Source organism: Spironucleus salmonicida, chromosome 3, assembly GCF_000497125.1.
Source record: "Spironucleus salmonicida strain ATCC 50377 chromosome 3, whole genome shotgun sequence".
Classification (NCBI taxonomy): Eukaryota; Fornicata; order Diplomonadida; family Hexamitidae; genus Spironucleus; species Spironucleus salmonicida.
This window is the reverse complement of record NC_090598.1, coordinates 1,396,334-1,415,959: the sequence shown is the minus strand read 5'-3', so window position 1 is coordinate 1,415,959 and position 19,626 is coordinate 1,396,334. Positions and strand designations below refer to the sequence as shown.

Below are 19,626 nucleotides of genomic sequence, written 5' to 3'. Positions count from 1 at the left end.
CTCATTTTTTCCATTGTAGCAGAAAATTTCTACTTAGCATCATTAATCTATCAACATCGTTTATGATACTTTCATCAAAATCTACCCCAATCGCTGATTTTAGCTCATCAATATATGTGTTTTACATAATAAAATCTCCTACTTATTATATGAGGTTACTATAAAAAGAAATTAATTATATCCTTTTCTCATGTTACTTTGGATTAAAAGTTTGATATACTCTTAATGTTGATAATCCTCGTAATATCATTGTCAGCATTTATTATAGAAAATTAATAGAATGTAACTGGTCTTATGTCGCAGCTTATTTAAAGCCTAGAAACAATAAAGTAACAGATTTCCCAATCATCAGAGATAACGGTCGCTGCTAATCTAAAAATGTTAATTCTGTATCAGGATTTGCCCCTAACCTAAAATCACATGCATTAAATGCACTTGGAATAATAAATGGTTCAAAAATAGGAGATAAACCTAAGCCGTTTGACACAAATGACTATGAAATGATTTTAACTGCTAACTCAATTTTAGGTGTAAGTTCTTATATAGATAATTCATATTATTTATTTATTGGCACTAATGAAATATCAGATAAGGAGTAAAATAGTCTATTAAGCTTTAAAACAGGTATAAATTCTGAGTAATAATCATATATTTTGAGTTCAAAGTTAGTAATATTTTATGAAATATATAAATCAGGGTTCGTTAACATATTTTTAATAGATATATTACCATTTTTTATTAAATATGATATATAGATTGATTTAAACATATCAAGCATTGGAGGATATTAGGGGCTGAGTTTTGGTACCAATGTCATCATAATTCTAATATAATCTTCTAATTTAATATTGTCTAATTTTTCAAATTTATATACTGTTGTTGAAATAAAATGGCTACACAGTTATTCTTTACATTTTAAACATAAAAAAATAACTTTCCCTATATCTACTATGATATTTTCATCATTAATTTTTATTACAACCTTATACAGCTATTACAATACATCATCAACTACTGTTTTCATAAAACCAGATATACCAGCTACTTAAAGTTATTAAAATATTTTAGTAATTGCTACCTCTGCTACTTCCTATTTTATAAAACTAAAATTAATAATACTACTATACGATGAAATATTTCTTATTACATTATATACAAATATAATAAATTCTATATCTTGCTCCTAAAATTAATCATTTAATATCTAATGAAATATAACTAATAATTATGAATTGCAAGCTGAACAAGTACTAGAAAAACTTAACTTATCTTTTTCATTATCATAATGAATGTAGTTTCTTTTTTCTTTTTCCTCATTGATATTTAAATAAGCAATATACACTAATGAACTATATGAAAGAGAAACAATTACTTTATCTGCTTACTCTTTTATATAATTATTTTATTCTAGAATAAAAGTATATAAAAATTAAACAAATTCTATATACCCACGTTAATAAACAGAATGGTCTTTAATTCTACTTTAAAATGCGAATCTTGATGTAAATATTAAATCAACTTATTATAGTAATTATTAATAATTGTATAAAGTTAACTTGTTCTATTTTAGGCATTTTTTAATAGCCTAAAGACCAAATATTTCCTCTGAATTAACAAAATTTAGTTTATTAATAGCTTCAAGAAATATTGCCTAATTTTTACTGCTACTAATATTTTAAAATTCTTTATATATTTTTTAATTGATTTTAACCACTCCTTCATTTATTAATTTGTCAAAATCTTATCCTGTGATACATGAAATTAAATCCTAAATAGGTACTGGGCCTAAAATTTTCATTAATTAACAGCTTGGCTTATTTTTAAGGCCGCATAAATTATAGCTAACTGCTTTACTAGCCAGATACTATTTGACGTAAAACAATAATAAATTCATGATATGCGGTGGCTCTTTGCTCTTTTTTAAAAAATCCATAAAAAATTTAGTAACTTTAATATCTCTTATTTCTTACAATGTATCAATATTTTCTTTAACTGCACCTTTAATTATGTTCCAATCTTAATTTATTTATTATTAGGAAGAAAATGGATTTTTCTAAGCAGTTGCAAAATTTGCTCCAAATATTGAATTAGAGTATGAAACACCCCCAGGTGCTATAAATGAGGTTTTAATTTAGTTAATAGAATCCTAAATATCATTTTCTGTAGCGGAATATAGCCCTATAATACCTCCAGACGAAGTGGTTCCTAAGATAGCTTATACTGCTGAATTTTATAATTATATACATTATATCTACTTCAAAAGAGGACTGTGAGTTTAATACTTAATTTAATAGTCTGTATTAATTAATAACGAATCATCGAGTAGTATAGGCATAGTATAGTGTGAAAGTGAATTTCTATGTTGTTATATTGTTAGTTTCAATTGCTAAAATTAAAATTAATCTTTTGTGTAACTAAAAAACTGATCAAATGTCTTATTTGTGTTGTTTTCTTATTATATTAAATTAATTACTTTAGTTTCTAAATTATAACTATCATCTTCAGCTTAATCAATTATTCCTTCAACCAATTTTTAAGAAGAAAAAATAATATTTTATTCATTAACATTATCTGGTATTATTCTTTTTTTAATACTTGTAATTTCTCTTGTTATAGGATTAAACTCTGTATCTCTAAAATTAATAATATCAGCATTATTATAGTTACAAGATATGTAGTTATCGGGAAATTAAGGATCAAATAAACTTTCTACTTCTTCAACTTTTAGGCCATCAGACATCATAATTTCAGCCTATTCAACTCTTGAATAACCAATAGTTTCTGGAACTTATGTCTTATACTTAGGGTTATACTTCATTACTTATTATGTTGGAATCATATCAATTTCTGCTTCAAACTAATTTACAAGATGTGTTTTATCATGAATTTATTTTTATGTAGTTGAATTTACAAGAGTAGTATTTAGATGATTACTAATTGAACTTATATTTTCATCTACTTTAACTTAAAACTAACTATATTTCAAAGAATCTTCTCTGGTATAATTATGAGGCAATAAGATATCTTATTAAACTAATAATTATTTATTTTTCATTTTAGAATCAAATAACGAACCCGTATTTTTTAATATTTTAGATGTATTTACAGAGTGAGGTCTAGGTAAAAGCTAAATTTTGTTTGAAGAAACTACATCATTAACAATAATATTTGAATTTTTTTGTAGTTTTAATTCTTCTATTTGTAATTATTTTTCTTCTATTTCATTTTACATTTTTTTAATTTTATCTACTAATCTGGTGTTTATTTCATGTTTATCATCCCTCTATTTTCTCATTTCCTATACTTAAAATTCTATTGTTGATATTTTTTACTGTTCAATTTAATATGTCGTTTTTAATGAGTCATATTCAATTTATAACTATTTTTATTATGTTTCCATGATGAAAATTTTATTATCTTAATTATTAGATCTTAATGTCTCTGAATACTAATCAATATTATCAATTAAAGAGTTTGATGATATATCCGCGATAAAATCAGATAACTTTTTCTAGATAAAAATGAGTTCTGAAAATGGATTTTAATTATGCTAAAAAATAGGAATTTTAAAAGCATTTTACATATGTCTTGCTAATTCAAACTAAATTTAGCTAGCTAATTCTAATGCAGAATGTTAATTAAGTGTCTTTACCAACTCTTGTTACACTAGCTACAGTAACCAACCCCTTTCTTCTTTACTTATGGGTTTATTAGTTGGAAATTTTGAGACTTTCAATTTATAAGGTAACTTGCTTGGAGGGACCTCATCTTCCGGAAACTAATTTTACTGATGAACGTGAATTAAATCAACTAGATCTTATTATTTAATATTTGGCATCTGTTAATTATATTAAGTCAACTGTTAAAGTTTATTACTTATTTTTGAAGTTGGTGAGCATGATCTCATTTTTAATGAAATAAATTTTAAGATTGATGTAGTATGATAATAATATAATTTTATTTTTTTATAATTTTATATATTTCTGTCATTTGATAAATTTAATATCATTCCTTTAAATATTATAAATATATTTACTGCATGTTATTTCTTAATACAATATTTTAAATATAATCCTTGATTTTGTATATATTTTAAGTTTAGCATTTATTAAGTTGAAAACGATATGTAAATACTACTTAAATGCATTAATTTAATATTTATATTTATTATAAAATATTATTAATTATAGGAATTTAATGAAGCCATAATTTAATAAGGCGCTTCGTGTTAATAGATTAATTATTATAAATATATATATCATTACAGATATTACATTTCAGCAAGTTATCCAATTAGTAATAATCGTATTATTATGGAATAATTTTATAATATATAAGTTTCAAGGTCGTCATAATAGTCATGTTTAAATAAAATCAGATATACCAATAAGATTAGATTATACTTGAATAATAATAAATCAAGGAACTGATATAAGCTTGCAGTTTATTAAGAAAAATGATTACTAACTAATTAAATTATATACATATATAATAAAATGAATAGTAATATATAAGTTAAATTACCAAATGCTATTAAATGAATTAATTATCTATACCCTTTCATAATACTAATACTTTCCTAGCCTGAAGACTAGAGGATGAAATTAGGGACACAATAATTAAATAAATATATGACTCTACTCTTTTAATATTATATAATATAGTATAGATCATACGTATCATATTTTTCTTTCCTATTATAATGAGTCTTCATGCAAATGAACTTAATTATTTAGTTTATAGATATTTACTAGAATAAGGATATGAACATGCTGCATTTTCATTTTTTAATGAATTGGATATATCTAAATTTGCACCAGATCCATAAAATGTACCAAAGGGATTACTAGTTGCATTATTGTAAAAATCTTTGTAGTTATTAGATATTGAAATGCATATTGACTCTAAGGGTTAACTTCATGCATGTAATAAACCTTTTTAATTGTTTGAGCCTCACTCTTGCTCAACTGTTCATTTAATTAACTAAACTTTACAAAGATACGATCCTTTATTTCTAGATAAATCTCAAAACAAGGAATCACTATCTAATTTGCCAACACCAATATTGTTTACTTAATCTGATATACTTTAGAAAGTCTATTTACAACCATAAATTGATTAATTAGAATAAATTAAATTAGAATCTCTAACTAATGAAATATTAGAATCAAAATTTACAAGTAATCAAGAAGAAATTTAATAAAATGACTAAAAATCATAATAAGAAAAGTATCTATCTGAGATGAAAATTTCTGCATTATCAATTGATTTTTTACTTGAAAAACTTAATAGTTAAATGTCTAATATTACAATAGATACATAAGATCAATTTTTCAAATATCAAAAATAAATATAATTAAACCAAAATTAAATTTTGGATTAAGATACATTGTTAAAGGAAGATGTATAATAGTATATATCATTTTCAGCATTTATTAAGGCTACAAGTTCATCTATATCAGCAATTTAGACAAATTTATTAGAAAAAATCCTAAAAGTTACTGAATAAAACAAGTAACACTTATGTACATGTGAAAATGTTTTCTGTGAATGCGATTTACTATAGAAAGATGAAGATGCTAAAGATGTTAAAAATATTGAATGCAGCCGAATTATTATATTTGGTGATTAGGTAGGACAAGCATTTATTATTATTTTTAACGATTAGTAATAATTTATTTCTGGCAATATAATAACCTCCAATATATAAAATTCGGACATTGTATCCATTCATTTAATGCAAAATAGAAATAGATTCATTATATCGTAGTCAGATGGAACAATTAATATTTTTAAGCTAAATATTTTATTTGATGATAATACAATGATTCCAGAAATACTTTAAATATATTCTGGGAAACCCTTTGGTTCATTGCTACTAAGTTAGACAATGATATAAGAAGGAAGATAATTTAAAACTTATTTAATTGCATATGGCAGTACATCTAGTCCATATTTATTATAACTTAATACCATGATAGCTTCTCGGATGTCAACCTCATTTATTACATAAAGTGCAGAAGATGGTGTTGAATATTTATTATTAAATAGTTGTTATGATGAACTAAATATATATTCGGCTAGCGTTACCTGTTTGTGTCTTATAGGTGATTTTATTATTTCAGCAAGATCGGATAATTTATTATTAATTTCAGAACTAGGTAAAGAGGGAATTAAGATTTAACTTGAAAACAGACCTCAAATAATTACAGAACTTAATGGTAATGCTTATATTTTTACTGATACATTAAACTGTTATGAGTATAATATATAGCAAAATAAGATATCAGAATTTCAAGTTGATTAAGTAGTTTTATCAGCAATTAGTTTACCATAAGGTGTTGCTTATATTAGTGGAAATCATGTATTTTTGCTTGGTGGTATTGAAAATGGTATTCCACTGATCAAACTAGATTGGATTATGCCAAACGATGTAAACTTTATAATATAAGAAGGTGATTTCATCAATGCTATTTCTAAAGGTATGGTATATTAAATTGATATTAAAAATGATGATTTTTAAGAAAGATAAATATTTAAATTGGCAGAAATCTAAACCTTTGACTCATGTTAGGATAGCATTGTTTATGGAAGTAGTAGTGGTGGAATTTCTATATAATTACGATGGCCTATACAAAAGTGAACTATTTTTACAAAATTATATCATTCAGTAAATGTAAAACCGATATGTTTAGTCATTTAATAGGTATCTTCCGAACAGGTAAGTTTTTCGATCTCGAATAATGATCTCTCAGGAACATAGTTATCTCTTCTTTCACGTTCTTCTTCCTAGAGCTTAAGAGATATACCATTAATAGGACCTTTCTGAAGACGAACCATAAGACGAGTAGTGTAACCTACAATCTTATTTCTAAGACGTTTGGTCTAGACTTTAGCAATTTTATTAGAACGGAAAGCTTTCTTATTTTCAGTATAATCGTGAGAAAGTTTGTTAAAATGAGCTTCAATAACCTTGCGGGATGCTCTCTTCACAGTCTTAGTTCTGATCTTAGCCATGACAAATGGAGTGGAAATCCATTTTAAAATCTAATTATAATTTATTATTACACGTATAATATATGTAATGCACTTAAAAATATAGAAAATAATTATAGACGATTTTAAAGTAGCTGTTCTTTTAATATACAATTATTTAAATAACTCATATAATACTTTTTTAATCAAATATTAAGTCACTTGGAAAGATATTTCTTACGGAGTTCATCAAGCTTAGATGATTCGATACCAACGTATCCACGAGAAACCGCAACAGCCTTGACCTGAATAGTCTTTTTAGTAGATACATTAATTTCCTTGCCGTGTAAACGACGGTAAACAGAAGTCCATCTAATTCTACGAGGGTTCCATTTAGAGATAAAATGAACAGCGCTCTTTCTGTTGATAAAGATAACAAGAGACTTATCAAGCTTAGCAAAACGCTTACCATAGCCAGGTAAAATTTGGCGGCCAGAATAGTTACAGGTTGTAGTAAGTACCATTCTACGTTGGAGTGGAAATAAAAATTTAATTGAAAATTACTTTTTATTGACAATTTAATATTAGTATGAAATCTTTTTAAATTTTTATAAATGGATCATAGAATTACGCCATTATTAACTGACTAGTATTAAATATCAATGGCATATTCATATTTTATATCCAATAGTCATAATGATAGAGCAACTTTTGAGTTATTTTTTAGAAAGAATCCTTTTCATGGTGAATATGCTATCTTTGCAGGAATCGGATAATTTATGGAGTTTTTAGTTAATTTTCACTATACTGAAAATGAAATTAACTTTTTAAAATAAACCCTTCCTAATGCTGATCCATTATTTTTCGAGTATCTCATATCATTGGATTACTCTATGTTAACAGTTAAAGCTCCAGTTGAAGGGTAGATTGTATTTGCAAATGAGCCTTTGTTAGTAATAAGTGGTCCTTTAGGATTTGTATAACTATTAGAGACGACTGCATTGACGTTAATTAATTTTGCTACATTGGTGACTACAAACGCCTGTAGATTCAGAATGGCAGCCCATCCAGAATTTTCAAATTTATAGTTAACAAGATAAGCTGATGTTAAATTATTTGTAAAAAATTGCATTAACTCTGTTCATCTATTAGAGTTTGGTCTACGTCGAGCATAAGGTATTGATGGGGGTCTATCTGCTTCAAAATATGCTATGATGGGAGGGTTTAATTCTACATCAAATATTGAGGCCGCTAGAAGATGTGGGATGCTACCATCTGGTACGGTAGCACATAGTTTTATTATGAGTTTCTCTGAATCTCTTGAAATATACGTTAAAAACCATAGCTTAGGTGAAGGATTTACACAATTTGTTAGTAGATGTTTATTTTGGAGGTAGTTTTTATTTTAATCAAAAAATTCCATATTCATGTAATATTGTGCTAATGAATCTGAGTTAACTAGTTTTGCAGTTTTTGCGTATACATAACCTAAAAATTTCACAGTATTAGTTGATACCTATAATATTTTGGACTCTGGTGTTCATAATTTTATAATTGTAGCATTATCTTTAATTGAATTAAGTTATAAACCAAAAGGCTTGAGAATTGACAGTGGGGATCTTTGTTATTTTAGTAAGTAAACTCGTGATTTATTAGATAGTGTAGATATTTTAATGGTTGAGGCATTTAAATCAATTACTAATAAAAATTATGAACATGAAATAGCCTAAGCAAAAATTGTTGTTAGTAATGACATTACAGAAGAAGTACTTTATCAACTTATTAAAGATTCTGCCAAAATAAATGCTTATGGAATTGGCACTCATTTGGTCACATGCAAGTCACAGCCTGCTCTTGGAGGTGTTTTTAAACTTGTCGAAAAATCTGGTATTCCTAAAATGAAATTATCAGCAGAAAAGGGGAAAGCTACGATTGCAGGAGCTAAAGAAGTATATCGTTTATTTTTAAGTAACGGTGAGCCATTTGACGATTTAATTTGTTCTCCTGAGGAATAAGCCCCTCAGTTAGGAGAAATCATCATATGTATACATCCTTAAGATGAGTTATTAAGGGTTAAAATATTACCTGCTAAGGTTGAAAGGTTGTTTATTGATTATATTTTAGATGGTAAACTCCTTTATCCTCATAAAACGGATAATAGTAACTTTATAAAATTAATTCATAAAACAGTTGAAGAAATACGTTAAGAAGTTATCGAAAGAATGTATTACTTAAGACCTGATCATAAGCGTGCGGTTAATCCTGCACCATATAAGGTCAGTTTAAGTGAAAATATGAGCATGCAGCAAAGAAAAATTTCATTGGAATCAAAATCAATTCCTCTTATTTAATGACCGTAATATAATTTTATTATACATATACTATTTATAGTGAATATAAAGATTTATATGTAAAACTATTTAATATTTTGTTTTCCAAAAATAGTAAATATTAATATATCATCTTAGTTAAGTTTCTTGAGTGCAAATACTTTTATTGCACCTTTAGAATAATTTAACTGTGAATAAAATTTTAAACTATTTTAATCTTTTTAGTTTTATTTATATCTTAGTAAAAGTAGTTTCCATTTTTAAACTTATAAAATTATTAATTTTAGAAATTATGTAGACATAACTATATTATTATCATTTTATGATTTTGATGTGAATTTAATAATATAGCCCAGTCTAGCATTTTATATTTCACTCAATATGTATAGGGTACGGAAAATTCTTATACATATTTTAGGTTTACAAAAATGCTTTCATATGCATTTAAACAAATGTACATATTTACTAATATTAAGCTCTACATAGCTCATATTCAGTATGATTTTACCACCAGTATAAAATTTCACTATAAGATTAATGATTAATTGTAACAGAAATAGAATTTGTCAATGATATATCATTTAATTAACTAAAATTATTATTTTAAACTTAATCATGTGGCTTTGTACTTATTACGCATAAAAATTAATTATATATTATTACTTTATACTCATTAGCAATAAGTTTATATCAATATATTTATAGTTTTTATAACTATGAATACGATAATTTTTTACTTTGATATATGTTTTTATTTTTACTAAGTTAAGATTTAGCCATTAATATGCGCTTAATACTAAAATTCATATTCTAATATATCCTTTACATTTAAATTATAGTAAAATTACAACATCTTATTAGTGAAATTTTTATTATATATAAATTATATGTATAATAATTATAATGTTTTTAATATTATTAATATGAAGTATAATTCACGATTAAAATAAGATTATTTGCTTGATTTTAGATGATTCGCTTTTGTTTATTGTTCTTAGTAAAAATTAAAAAAATAATAATCTAAATAAAAATAATACTCATATCTATATTAATAATAATGATGCAATACAAGCCAAAAGAGAGATATACATATAATGGATTTAAAATTGATAATACAATTCTAATTTTATATTAAACATATATTTATTTTGTATTATAAGATTTGAATTTTTAAATATCAGCTAAAATATAGAAGGTTCTTTAACTCATTGATATATAAATGTAGATTCATAATACTATGTAGAGATAAGTTTATTATAATAATAAACTAATATTGCATTCTAAATAGGTTAAATATTTAGTATCACTATGAGAGCCCCTTAAGTATAGTAACCCACTCATCTACTAAACATGTTAAATTTAAGGTCGAGTGGTTATCTTGTATTTGATTTAAGTCAAATTAGTTTGTATGCTTCTGTTAGTGAACACGTTCACCACCATGTTATGCAATTTAAAATTACTTAAAATAGGATAATATAGGTTGATCTACAACAAACGAAGACTACGCTAACTTAACTAAGGTATTAAATTTTGACTTAATAGATTATTCAGTTCTACGCGAAAAATGTTCAGTATAAAGGGCCCACCTATTTCCATATTATAAGTATAATTAATGTAAAGTAAGGATCTCATCTTCTGACCACGATACTTTTTTAATGACTTATTTTACTTCCATAGGTGACACCAGTGAAATGGCATTACTGAATAGTGTATAAATCATATAATATGGATATTACATACAATTTTGCATAAAATATTATTATTATTACCAAAGGTAATTAGTAGTATATATCTATTAAATAAACTTGAATACTAAAAATTACAATATAATAATATATCTTATTATGATTTAATAATTTAAATCAAATGACTGACTCCTCAGTTTAAATTTCTTAAAACTTCTTTGTTAAAGAGTTTGAAATTTATCCCAGTTGCAGTGCCGACTATATCAGTATATTTAATAGTATTGAAATTAATGCAGAAAATTTCTTTATAACTTCAAGTAATCTAGGGGTTGCATTATTTTATAAACATAAAGATATGCATAATTCTTCTGATTTTAGGTTTCCAGGCTTTGATACCATTCGTAAGACACTTTATGTTTTCAACCATGCAGGTAATTTACAATCATAATTTATACTATCACATCCATAAAATATTGTTTGTGTCTAGAGTATTAATTTCTCTGGTCAAATATTAGTTCTATACAAGGATGGCGAATTTAAGCTATATACATAAACTGGTATACTTATTCACAGAAATTGCCTTATTCACGATCCTAATCATTAATAATACATTACAGCTTTTTCTATTAGAAAAAATGGAATATGTGCAGTGTTTAACGATAATAGTATTAGTTATATAGATGACTTATTTTAAATTTTTGTTAATGGTAAATTAAAAGTCAAATCATTTAAACCACAAATATTATTATAAAATTAAATTAACCATATTTAATTTATCCCTAATTAATGTTCATAATTTGGTAGTCATATTATTGTAAATTTTAATTCAAATGAAATATCAAAAGTATCAGTGTTGTATTGCAGAGATTAAAACAAAAATGTTAGCTATACATTAGCATCATTAAATTCTAATATATCACAATCAAATTCTTAATTTTTTAAATCAATTTTGCATAATAATGATATGCTATTCTTGATGGCATCCCTGGAAATCATTGTTTTAATTGATTTTACTTAAATATAAGTCTAAGTTTTCACACATGAAGTATCGCAAATTGATCCTTTTCCATTTGAATTTCTTGATATTTTACCAATTTATTCAAATTAAATTTCATCATAAGTTTTAGCAATAATTCCTTCATAAAATTCTCAGGAAATCTAAATTTCAAATAAATAAGCATTATTCTTATAATCTTTTTAAAATTCAGTACTTATGATATCAGGTATAAGCCCTAATATAATATTGACTGAAGATATTAAGATTCTTTAAAATTAAGATATCAATTCTTTATTAATGGCCTATTAGCAGCATAGTTGTACTAAATTAGATAAGGCTACAGTAGATAGAAGCGAGTAATTAATACTTGGAATTTCTGATTTAAAAATTGCTTTATTACAACTAATTAATCTTAGTTCATAATCATTTGAATTGAATTAATCTGTTTAATGTTTAAAAACGTCATCGTTCTGTAAATTATTTTTGGAACCACAAGAGTAGTTGGATGTTACACGTTAATTTGACTAAAGTAAGAAAATTTTAAGAACTAAAATCTCTATTGGAAATATTTAAGGGTTTTTAACGGAGTTTAAAATGGATGATATTGATTCTTTGTGCTTCCAATTAATAAGTAGTGGGTATGGCGAACTTGCACTAAAAATAGCATAATTATTTAATCTTTAAAATGATATTATTAAAAAAATGTTAATATATAAGGCATATTTGAAAGCATTAGACACATCTAATGCAGGTAAAACAGATAAAGATTTATTTAAAGAAATTGAAAAAGATTTGGAAGGGTATGACAGTAATGGAGTATTTCGAAATTGTGCAGAACTTTTAACTAAAGAAAGTCAAAGAAGTGGGTTGGTAGGTTTTCTTATAGAAAAAGAGCCTAGTTTAATCGACTAAGTCAGATTATATCATGAATTACGTTAATATGATAAGGCTATTCGAAAAGCTTACTAATATTTTAATGAAGATATGGTAATAGATAGTTTACTAAAAGCATTAAAGGATGTTATGTTAGATTAAAAACAGCTATTCATATAGTTGTTTACTCCAGAATCGTTAAATGATGATTTCCCATTGTATATGAAGAATTTAATTTAATATTAGATTCACAATAATATGTTTTATATAAACTGTTTACCTTAACTGGCTTTATTCGGAAATAACTTCTTAGACTAATCTCAAATATTAGACTAAATTGCGGAAGATATTAATGACTAAGATTAATAATTTGAAAATAAATTATATAAATAGCTAGCTACAAAATTTATATCTGATAAAGAATACTTATTGGGTTTAGATATGTTAGCTTCTTTATGCACAACTGATTCTAAAAATATCCTTGATACCATGTAATAATGTTTGTAAATTCTATCAAAAAATAAATTGATAAATAAGTTTATTTCAATCAAAGCAGATAATATTAGTTAAATTATGTAAAAAATAGGTTAGGAAATATCTTTATAATGCTCTTAAAAAAATTCTTGTGATGTAGCTAATTTATAATTATATTCAGAAATAAAAACTTTATATCATAAGTTAGGAAAATATAATATAGATGATGAATTTCTTAATAATCATTTAGCAGTGGGATTACTTTCCAAGTGTAGTCCTCAAGATACAAAAGTTTTTGATAGTTTAATATAAAAATTATCAAGTAAATAATAAAAACTTATTTTATCAAACATTTTACTGAACTAGGCATATATTGATTTTTAGTTAGCTGAGTATACTTAATATATAGAAAAAAGAGATCTATTGATGTATTGCTTGATGAAATAAAACTCAAAGTTGGTCTAAAAATCTTTAGAAAATCTATCATCTTTTGAAATGATCTTAGTTCATTGGTCATGGAAATCCTTAACTTAAGATGTTTAAAATTCAGCAAAAGAAGCAATTAAATGATTAATTTCCAATATTATATTTTAATCCATTTATTTCAATTCTAGTCCCTATTTTCCTTAATAATTTATTCAATACTTATATTTATATAATTTAGTTAATATAATTATTTAAAATAAATGAATGGAATTGAAAATGATTTAAACTCATATCGTAATAATATTTTTCATCAGCATGAAAAGGAAAGTTTATAATATACGCAAAGATATTAGCAAGTGATATTCCATAAAATTGCTCCAATTTAGTCGTCTCCATTGAAATTAATTAAGACAAAACTTACACCACAAAATTATGGTGTCAAAATTACAGACCCCATGGATTTGTATCTTAGAGATTTAATGAAAGAGGAAAACTAAAGCAAGATGTAAAAATATTATTAGTCAGAAGATGTTGTGTATTAGGAAATTAAAAGATAGCAATATACATTGGTTCAAAAAAATGAACCTAAGGATTGTGTATACCAGTAATCTACAGAAAGTATAAAACTCCATCATTCTATCATGTTAAAAACAAACTAAAAACCATTTTCATAGCAATCTTATAATAGTACTCAATATTTTCGATAAACTTTTGATTATATGCACTTTAGATTTAAGCCTGATTAATTTATGCCTACCTAAACTAAATTTACTTACTTATAAAAACTTCAAAAATATAAAGGTAGTTAATGAGATCACTGAGTTTCCTCAAATATTTATAATAGTTAAAATGCTCCAGTTCCACATGGAATTTCCTAGCCAACTGTAATAGCTGCAGAAGCTGTATTCATGTTATCTGTTTTAGAAAATATAGATGCTTATGCCATAACTCCGCCTGTGACTTCAAAACTTGCTTTTAACAAAATATGTGGTAATTATTACATTCCACCTCTATTAAATGAACGATATTAGCCGTCTTAAGTCATAAAATCTGCTACAATAGACAAATGACGTTTATCAACAGAAATATGATAAACATCAAATACAGAATGGACCTCATTTATTATTGCTTCTCTAGCTGCTTCTACACCAAATGTGTTAAGAATTTTATAAATATCATTACATTTCATTTAGTCAAAATAATGTAACTAATTTGAAAGCTCGTTTATTATAGAAATATTATTCCCTTCGATATCAACAAAGTATTAATTATTATTTAAACGTATAAAACAAGTGTTAATACCTGGAATCTTTTTGATGATAACATTGTAAATTAGTTCTTCTATTAGCGAAAGAATAAGTAATTATCTAGACAAACCAACACTAAATGATACAGTAACTTTATTATCAACAATACTTAACTTATTCAATGTCACATTCTTTTTACTAAATTTTGTAAGTTATGAGCCATTAAGGATAAAATCTTATTAGTTAGTGATGTGTTACTTATTATTTGTAATCTCATCAAAAACTTCAATCAATTTTTCATTACTTGATGATTCTTCTTAAGATACTTCAGATTCAGAGGATTCATCTTTAGCTGATTTCTCTGATTTATCGTCTCCATCTTAATCTGATGCAACACCGTCTTCCACAACTTTAACTTTTTTAATAACCTATATTTCCCCTTATTTAATCTCATTCTAACGTTACTATTCAATAATTTTATTGACGGACTTTACTAATTACTATAAGAAAACAGTTTTTATAGATTCATTGAATTATTCCATAGTTGTATAATAAGTATTCTAAACAGACTCTTTATCTATAGAAAGAATGACTTCATATTATCTAGACTGATCTCTCACTTTTTCACTAGTTGAAATATGAGTAACAATATCAGATAGATATAGAGTATTAAATTTTGTTTTTATATATTCCGCTGCGGTTTTATCCTTACATTATAAAGTAATAAGAGGAGTTTTGGGAGTTTTTGCAGCCGCCATGACAATCTCTCTTAACCTAGGAATTCCTAAAGTAACATTCGCAGCTCCATGACCAGCTAAATGAAATGTATTAAGAGTCAGCTGTGTAGATGGTTCTCCGATAGATTAACCAGCTAATACACCAACAGCTTCACCTGGGGCCATCAGAGCTCTGGCATATTTCGTATATGCTACCTTTTCTGCCTCTTTATTTGAAACTTCAAAGTTATTAGTAAGTTATGTATGTTTAGTAGAAATTAATTACGATGGATTACTATCAATGTAACCTTCTAATTTATTCTTAAATCCAACAGAAGTAACACCAAAATTAGAATATGGAGATAGAATATCATTCAAAGGTTTTGTATCCAGTTACTACAAAATCTACTATATCTTAAGAAGTAATATTTCTCCTTCTAGTTCTTATCCAAATATCTTACAATAATACTTTTACAACTTTGACAATTATTTTTCAAATTTCAGTGGAGATGATAAAAGCTATTCCAAAGTTACCTGGTCTACAAGTTATTTTATTTTTTGCAAATTAGAAACAGAACTTGAATTCCATTGACTATCCGATTAAATTTATTAGGTTTATTAATAAACTTAACTATTACGCTATTAAAAATCAAAATTTTCTAACATTGAGACCTTAGTAGGGTCTAATCCATCTCCACCGTATAATTTTTAAACTATTGAGCCATCAGCATCTCTAACTGAGCCATCATATCTAACAGTTAAACCTTCTACTGATTTTACAATACATCGTTAAAAATAACCTGATGTTGCGGTTTTAACTGCAGTATCAATTAATCCCTCTCTTCCAGCTTAATGATGGAAAAAGAAACTCTATGGTCGTATTCCAGTTAAAAATCGATCATATACATAACCACCTGGTAAGAAGTCAATATTATCAAATGGTCTATAACATGGAATTGTTCTACCTGTTACAGTCATTGGCACTCTACGTCCTTCTAATGATTATTGACCTAAGCAAGAAGTAATCATTTATAAATTTACAGAAGAACCTTTTGCACCTGTAAGTATCATAAAAGCAAGAGAGTTTCTAGGCAAAGTAGTCGTAAGTTTAGATGGATGACAAGCACTCGCTAATTAACTGGTGATATCCATTGCTGAACCTTACATTACGCTATCATATCTTGCACCAGCTTTATTATCCTTCTGTAACTCATATTATAAACCTGCTTTAAGAGCTACAATATCATTTGTATCTGAATTTAAGAATTATTTACTAGAATTTAACCCTATTTGTGTCATACTATTATAAATATTTGTTCTATTTTAGTCAGCTGTGTGTGTTAATATCATGTCTTCTAAACTACAAGTAAACCCTCTTTGTTAAAGGATAAATGCAGTTAGTCTCCCATACGCTGTTAAAAACATACCTGCAGATAGCCCTCCAAAAATTTCTTAAATACTATGTGTTAAACCATTTGCTGCAGCTGCAATATGTTTTTTATCTATAAGTCCAGTAACTAATTCATTATTTATTACTTAGGTTTAACATTCCACTTTACCATGAATACCCCAAGTAGAAGCAGGTAACGTATTTCCACTTTTAATGTTAATAAATTAATCTTTACAAAGAAGACTTAGTAGAACAGACACTACCTACTTACCCGTATATATAGGACCAGGGAACATTATCGCAGGTTAAGGTAATATTATTTCTGCCTAATTATCTAATACAAGTATCTTCTAGCAATAGTTATCTTTTGATACCTTTTCTTAACTGCAATATAATAGGTTAAAATCGTCAGCAAGATAACCAAAGTTATCTCCATTTGATCTTAATACTTTCTCTCCATCATATGTACCAATAAACTTAGTGTCAGTCATTGCTGAAAATGGATTGGCATTAGTGACTTTATTTTTACCTTGCAATAATTCAATTTTATTTTTCAAGGTTATTGAGCTCTATTCTCTAGAAATGTGACTACACCCTACCCAGCATAATTACTGAAATTTATTACTATCATAAAAACTATCTAATTTAGTTAAAAGAATACCACCTACAACAGAATCCTAAATAAGACCTCTTTATGGATTTCCACCAGTCGAACTAATATAATGTTCATCATTTAAAGCTATTTACAAGGCATCAGCAACTTATAAGTAAGATTATGGCATATGAACATTCATTTCATCTCCATCAAAATCGGCATTATACCCATTACAATTTGCATAATGGAAACGAATAGTTTTTGAATGACCTGGTAAAATACGTGCTCTATGTACTAACATAGAAAGACGATGTAATGATGGTTATCTATTAAATATCATAGGATCTCCTGGCATAACATGTCTGTGAACAAAAACAGTTGTTTATGGTTCAAATTAAGCTAACAATTTTGACTAGGCTTCAAGCTATTCATTAGATAAATTGGTAAGGTCTATTCTCTTACCATAGGAAAACTCAATCATATTTGCACCTGGATAATTTTTTCCATTTTTCACTAATGATTACAAATATTCTAAGTTATATTAATTAACTGGTTCTGGAAATGTTAAAGTCTTAGCAAAATAATCAGGAATACCAATTTCTGTAGTGCTCAAGTTAATATCAGGTGAAATAACAGACCTAGCTGCAAAATTAACTCTTTTACCTTATATATTTTAACGGAATAATCCAGTTTTCTTTTCTAATCTTTATTTAATACCTTAAAGTTGATTTGTTTCTGAATAGCTAGAATCAATATAGCTATTCACTAATAACTATAATTAGACTACTTAATAGAAAAGCTAATTTTTATCATTACCTACCCCGATTCCATTGTTTGCTTGGACTATTTTAGCTAAGTTTGAAGAAATTTAGTTTGCTGCTTCTCTACCATTCAAAAATTAAATCTAGCGTAGTTTATTGGGTAATACGAGAAGATTTTTAAGAAACAATGAACTCGGAATGAACTCTTAACCAAAAATAAAGGTCATTAATTTATTGTGATTTTGGAAACAAAACTCTATTTCCTCTAATACTTAACCCGGAAGGATAAATGTATATGACGTATCCTTCTCTTTTCCATCAGTATTTAAGTCTATTGCTGCTTCTTCTAAGTCTACCCTGAATATTTTTACACATTTTTACTCTATGAGTTTAGCACTAATGTTTTTACAGTGTGGACATTTCCCTTTTGATGAAAATAACTCCTTAATAGTTTATTAGTAGAGTTACTCTAGCATTTATGTTTGTTAATATATAGGATTCTGTAACAATACATCTTCAGCCATAGTAATAGCTTTATTAAGCTGGTCTTCACTCATCTCTTATGCATCTTGAGCTATACTTATCAATCCAGCTCGTATACAAGCAAATTTCGTAGTAAAAATGAGCAAATTTTTGTCTGTTATTCGAAGTTTATGACAGGACTAACATTATGTTTTGAAAATTTTAACAGCAAAACCATATGTTAATGGATTATAGACTATTTATTATAATTCAATATGTCCAAGATGTCCTTAACAATCTAAATACCGCTTATTGCAGATTTTACATGTTTCACGACTAACACCTAAACGAGGATCATAGATTCCATTTAATATAAAATTACCATCCTTGTCTTTACTATCTTAAATACTAATTTAAGCTACCGACATTTCTTTTGCTTATTCTGGAGTATACAGAGAGAAATTTGTTTCAGAAATAGAATGGAAAATGTTGAATAGGTCTTTACTAAACATGATTAAAGTGGAAAAGAAAATGAAAATATATAGTATATATCATATGATATAATATGATTATAATAAAACTGGTTGACTAAAATACTACACTAAACTAACTAAGCAATCTTTTAGCAGCCTCTATACTTGTAAAAACCTTTATCTAATGCCGTCTGACATCTTGTTCAAGGTAGCAGGCTATTT

General features: G+C 26.1%; 9 protein-coding genes across 9 annotated transcripts; 4 read left to right on the top strand and 5 right to left on the bottom strand. All coding sequences in view use genetic code 6, as the record gives it.

The window, feature by feature from the left end:
• Position 1: 1 nt before the first annotated feature.
• SS50377_23191 (uncharacterized protein) lies at positions 2-3,907 on the bottom strand (the record flags this gene model as incomplete). Its single annotated transcript, XM_067907061.1, has 1 exon — positions 2-3,907. One exon carries the CDS (start codon positions 3,905-3,907, stop codon positions 2-4), a length of 3,906 nt encoding a protein of 1,301 aa, XP_067766329.1.
• Positions 3,908-4,702: 795 nt separating this feature from the next.
• On the top strand, positions 4,703-6,643 carry SS50377_23190 (LisH domain-containing protein; the record flags this gene model as incomplete). The annotated part of the gene is made up of 1 exon (XM_067907060.1): positions 4,703-6,643. One exon carries the CDS (start codon positions 4,703-4,705, stop codon positions 6,641-6,643), a length of 1,941 nt encoding a protein of 646 aa, XP_067766328.1.
• A 20-nt stretch (positions 6,644-6,663) lies between these two features.
• Positions 6,664-7,017, bottom strand: SS50377_23189 (Ribosomal protein S17; the record flags this gene model as incomplete). The annotated part of the gene is made up of 1 exon (XM_067907059.1): positions 6,664-7,017. One exon carries the CDS (start codon positions 7,015-7,017, stop codon positions 6,664-6,666), a length of 354 nt encoding a protein of 117 aa, XP_067766327.1.
• Positions 7,018-7,193: 176 nt separating this feature from the next.
• Positions 7,194-7,499, bottom strand: SS50377_23188 (Ribosomal protein L24; the record flags this gene model as incomplete). Its single annotated transcript, XM_067907058.1, has 1 exon — positions 7,194-7,499. One exon carries the CDS (start codon positions 7,497-7,499, stop codon positions 7,194-7,196), a length of 306 nt encoding a protein of 101 aa, XP_067766326.1.
• Positions 7,500-7,637: 138 nt separating this feature from the next.
• Positions 7,638-9,329, top strand: SS50377_23187 (Nicotinate phosphoribosyltransferase; the record flags this gene model as incomplete). Its single annotated transcript, XM_067907057.1, has 1 exon — positions 7,638-9,329. The coding sequence occupies one exon, from the start codon at positions 7,638-7,640 to the stop codon at positions 9,327-9,329; it is 1,692 nt and encodes a 563-aa protein (XP_067766325.1).
• A 1,279-nt stretch (positions 9,330-10,608) lies between these two features.
• Positions 10,609-11,043, bottom strand: SS50377_23186 (Myb-like DNA-binding domain-containing protein; the record flags this gene model as incomplete). The annotated part of the gene is made up of 1 exon (XM_067907056.1): positions 10,609-11,043. One exon carries the CDS (start codon positions 11,041-11,043, stop codon positions 10,609-10,611), a length of 435 nt encoding a protein of 144 aa, XP_067766324.1.
• Positions 11,044-11,171: 128 nt separating this feature from the next.
• Positions 11,172-13,904, top strand: SS50377_23185 (uncharacterized protein; the record flags this gene model as incomplete). Its single annotated transcript, XM_067907055.1, has 1 exon — positions 11,172-13,904. The coding sequence occupies one exon, from the start codon at positions 11,172-11,174 to the stop codon at positions 13,902-13,904; it is 2,733 nt and encodes a 910-aa protein (XP_067766323.1).
• Positions 13,905-14,020: 116 nt separating this feature from the next.
• Positions 14,021-14,572, top strand: SS50377_23184 (uncharacterized protein; the record flags this gene model as incomplete). Its single annotated transcript, XM_067907054.1, has 1 exon — positions 14,021-14,572. The coding sequence occupies one exon, from the start codon at positions 14,021-14,023 to the stop codon at positions 14,570-14,572; it is 552 nt and encodes a 183-aa protein (XP_067766322.1).
• A 2-nt stretch (positions 14,573-14,574) lies between these two features.
• On the bottom strand, positions 14,575-19,443 carry SS50377_23183 (DNA-directed RNA polymerase subunit; the record flags this gene model as incomplete). Its single annotated transcript, XM_067907053.1, has 1 exon — positions 14,575-19,443. The coding sequence occupies one exon, from the start codon at positions 19,441-19,443 to the stop codon at positions 14,575-14,577; it is 4,869 nt and encodes a 1,622-aa protein (XP_067766321.1).
• Between the last annotated feature and the right edge of the window lie 183 nt (positions 19,444-19,626).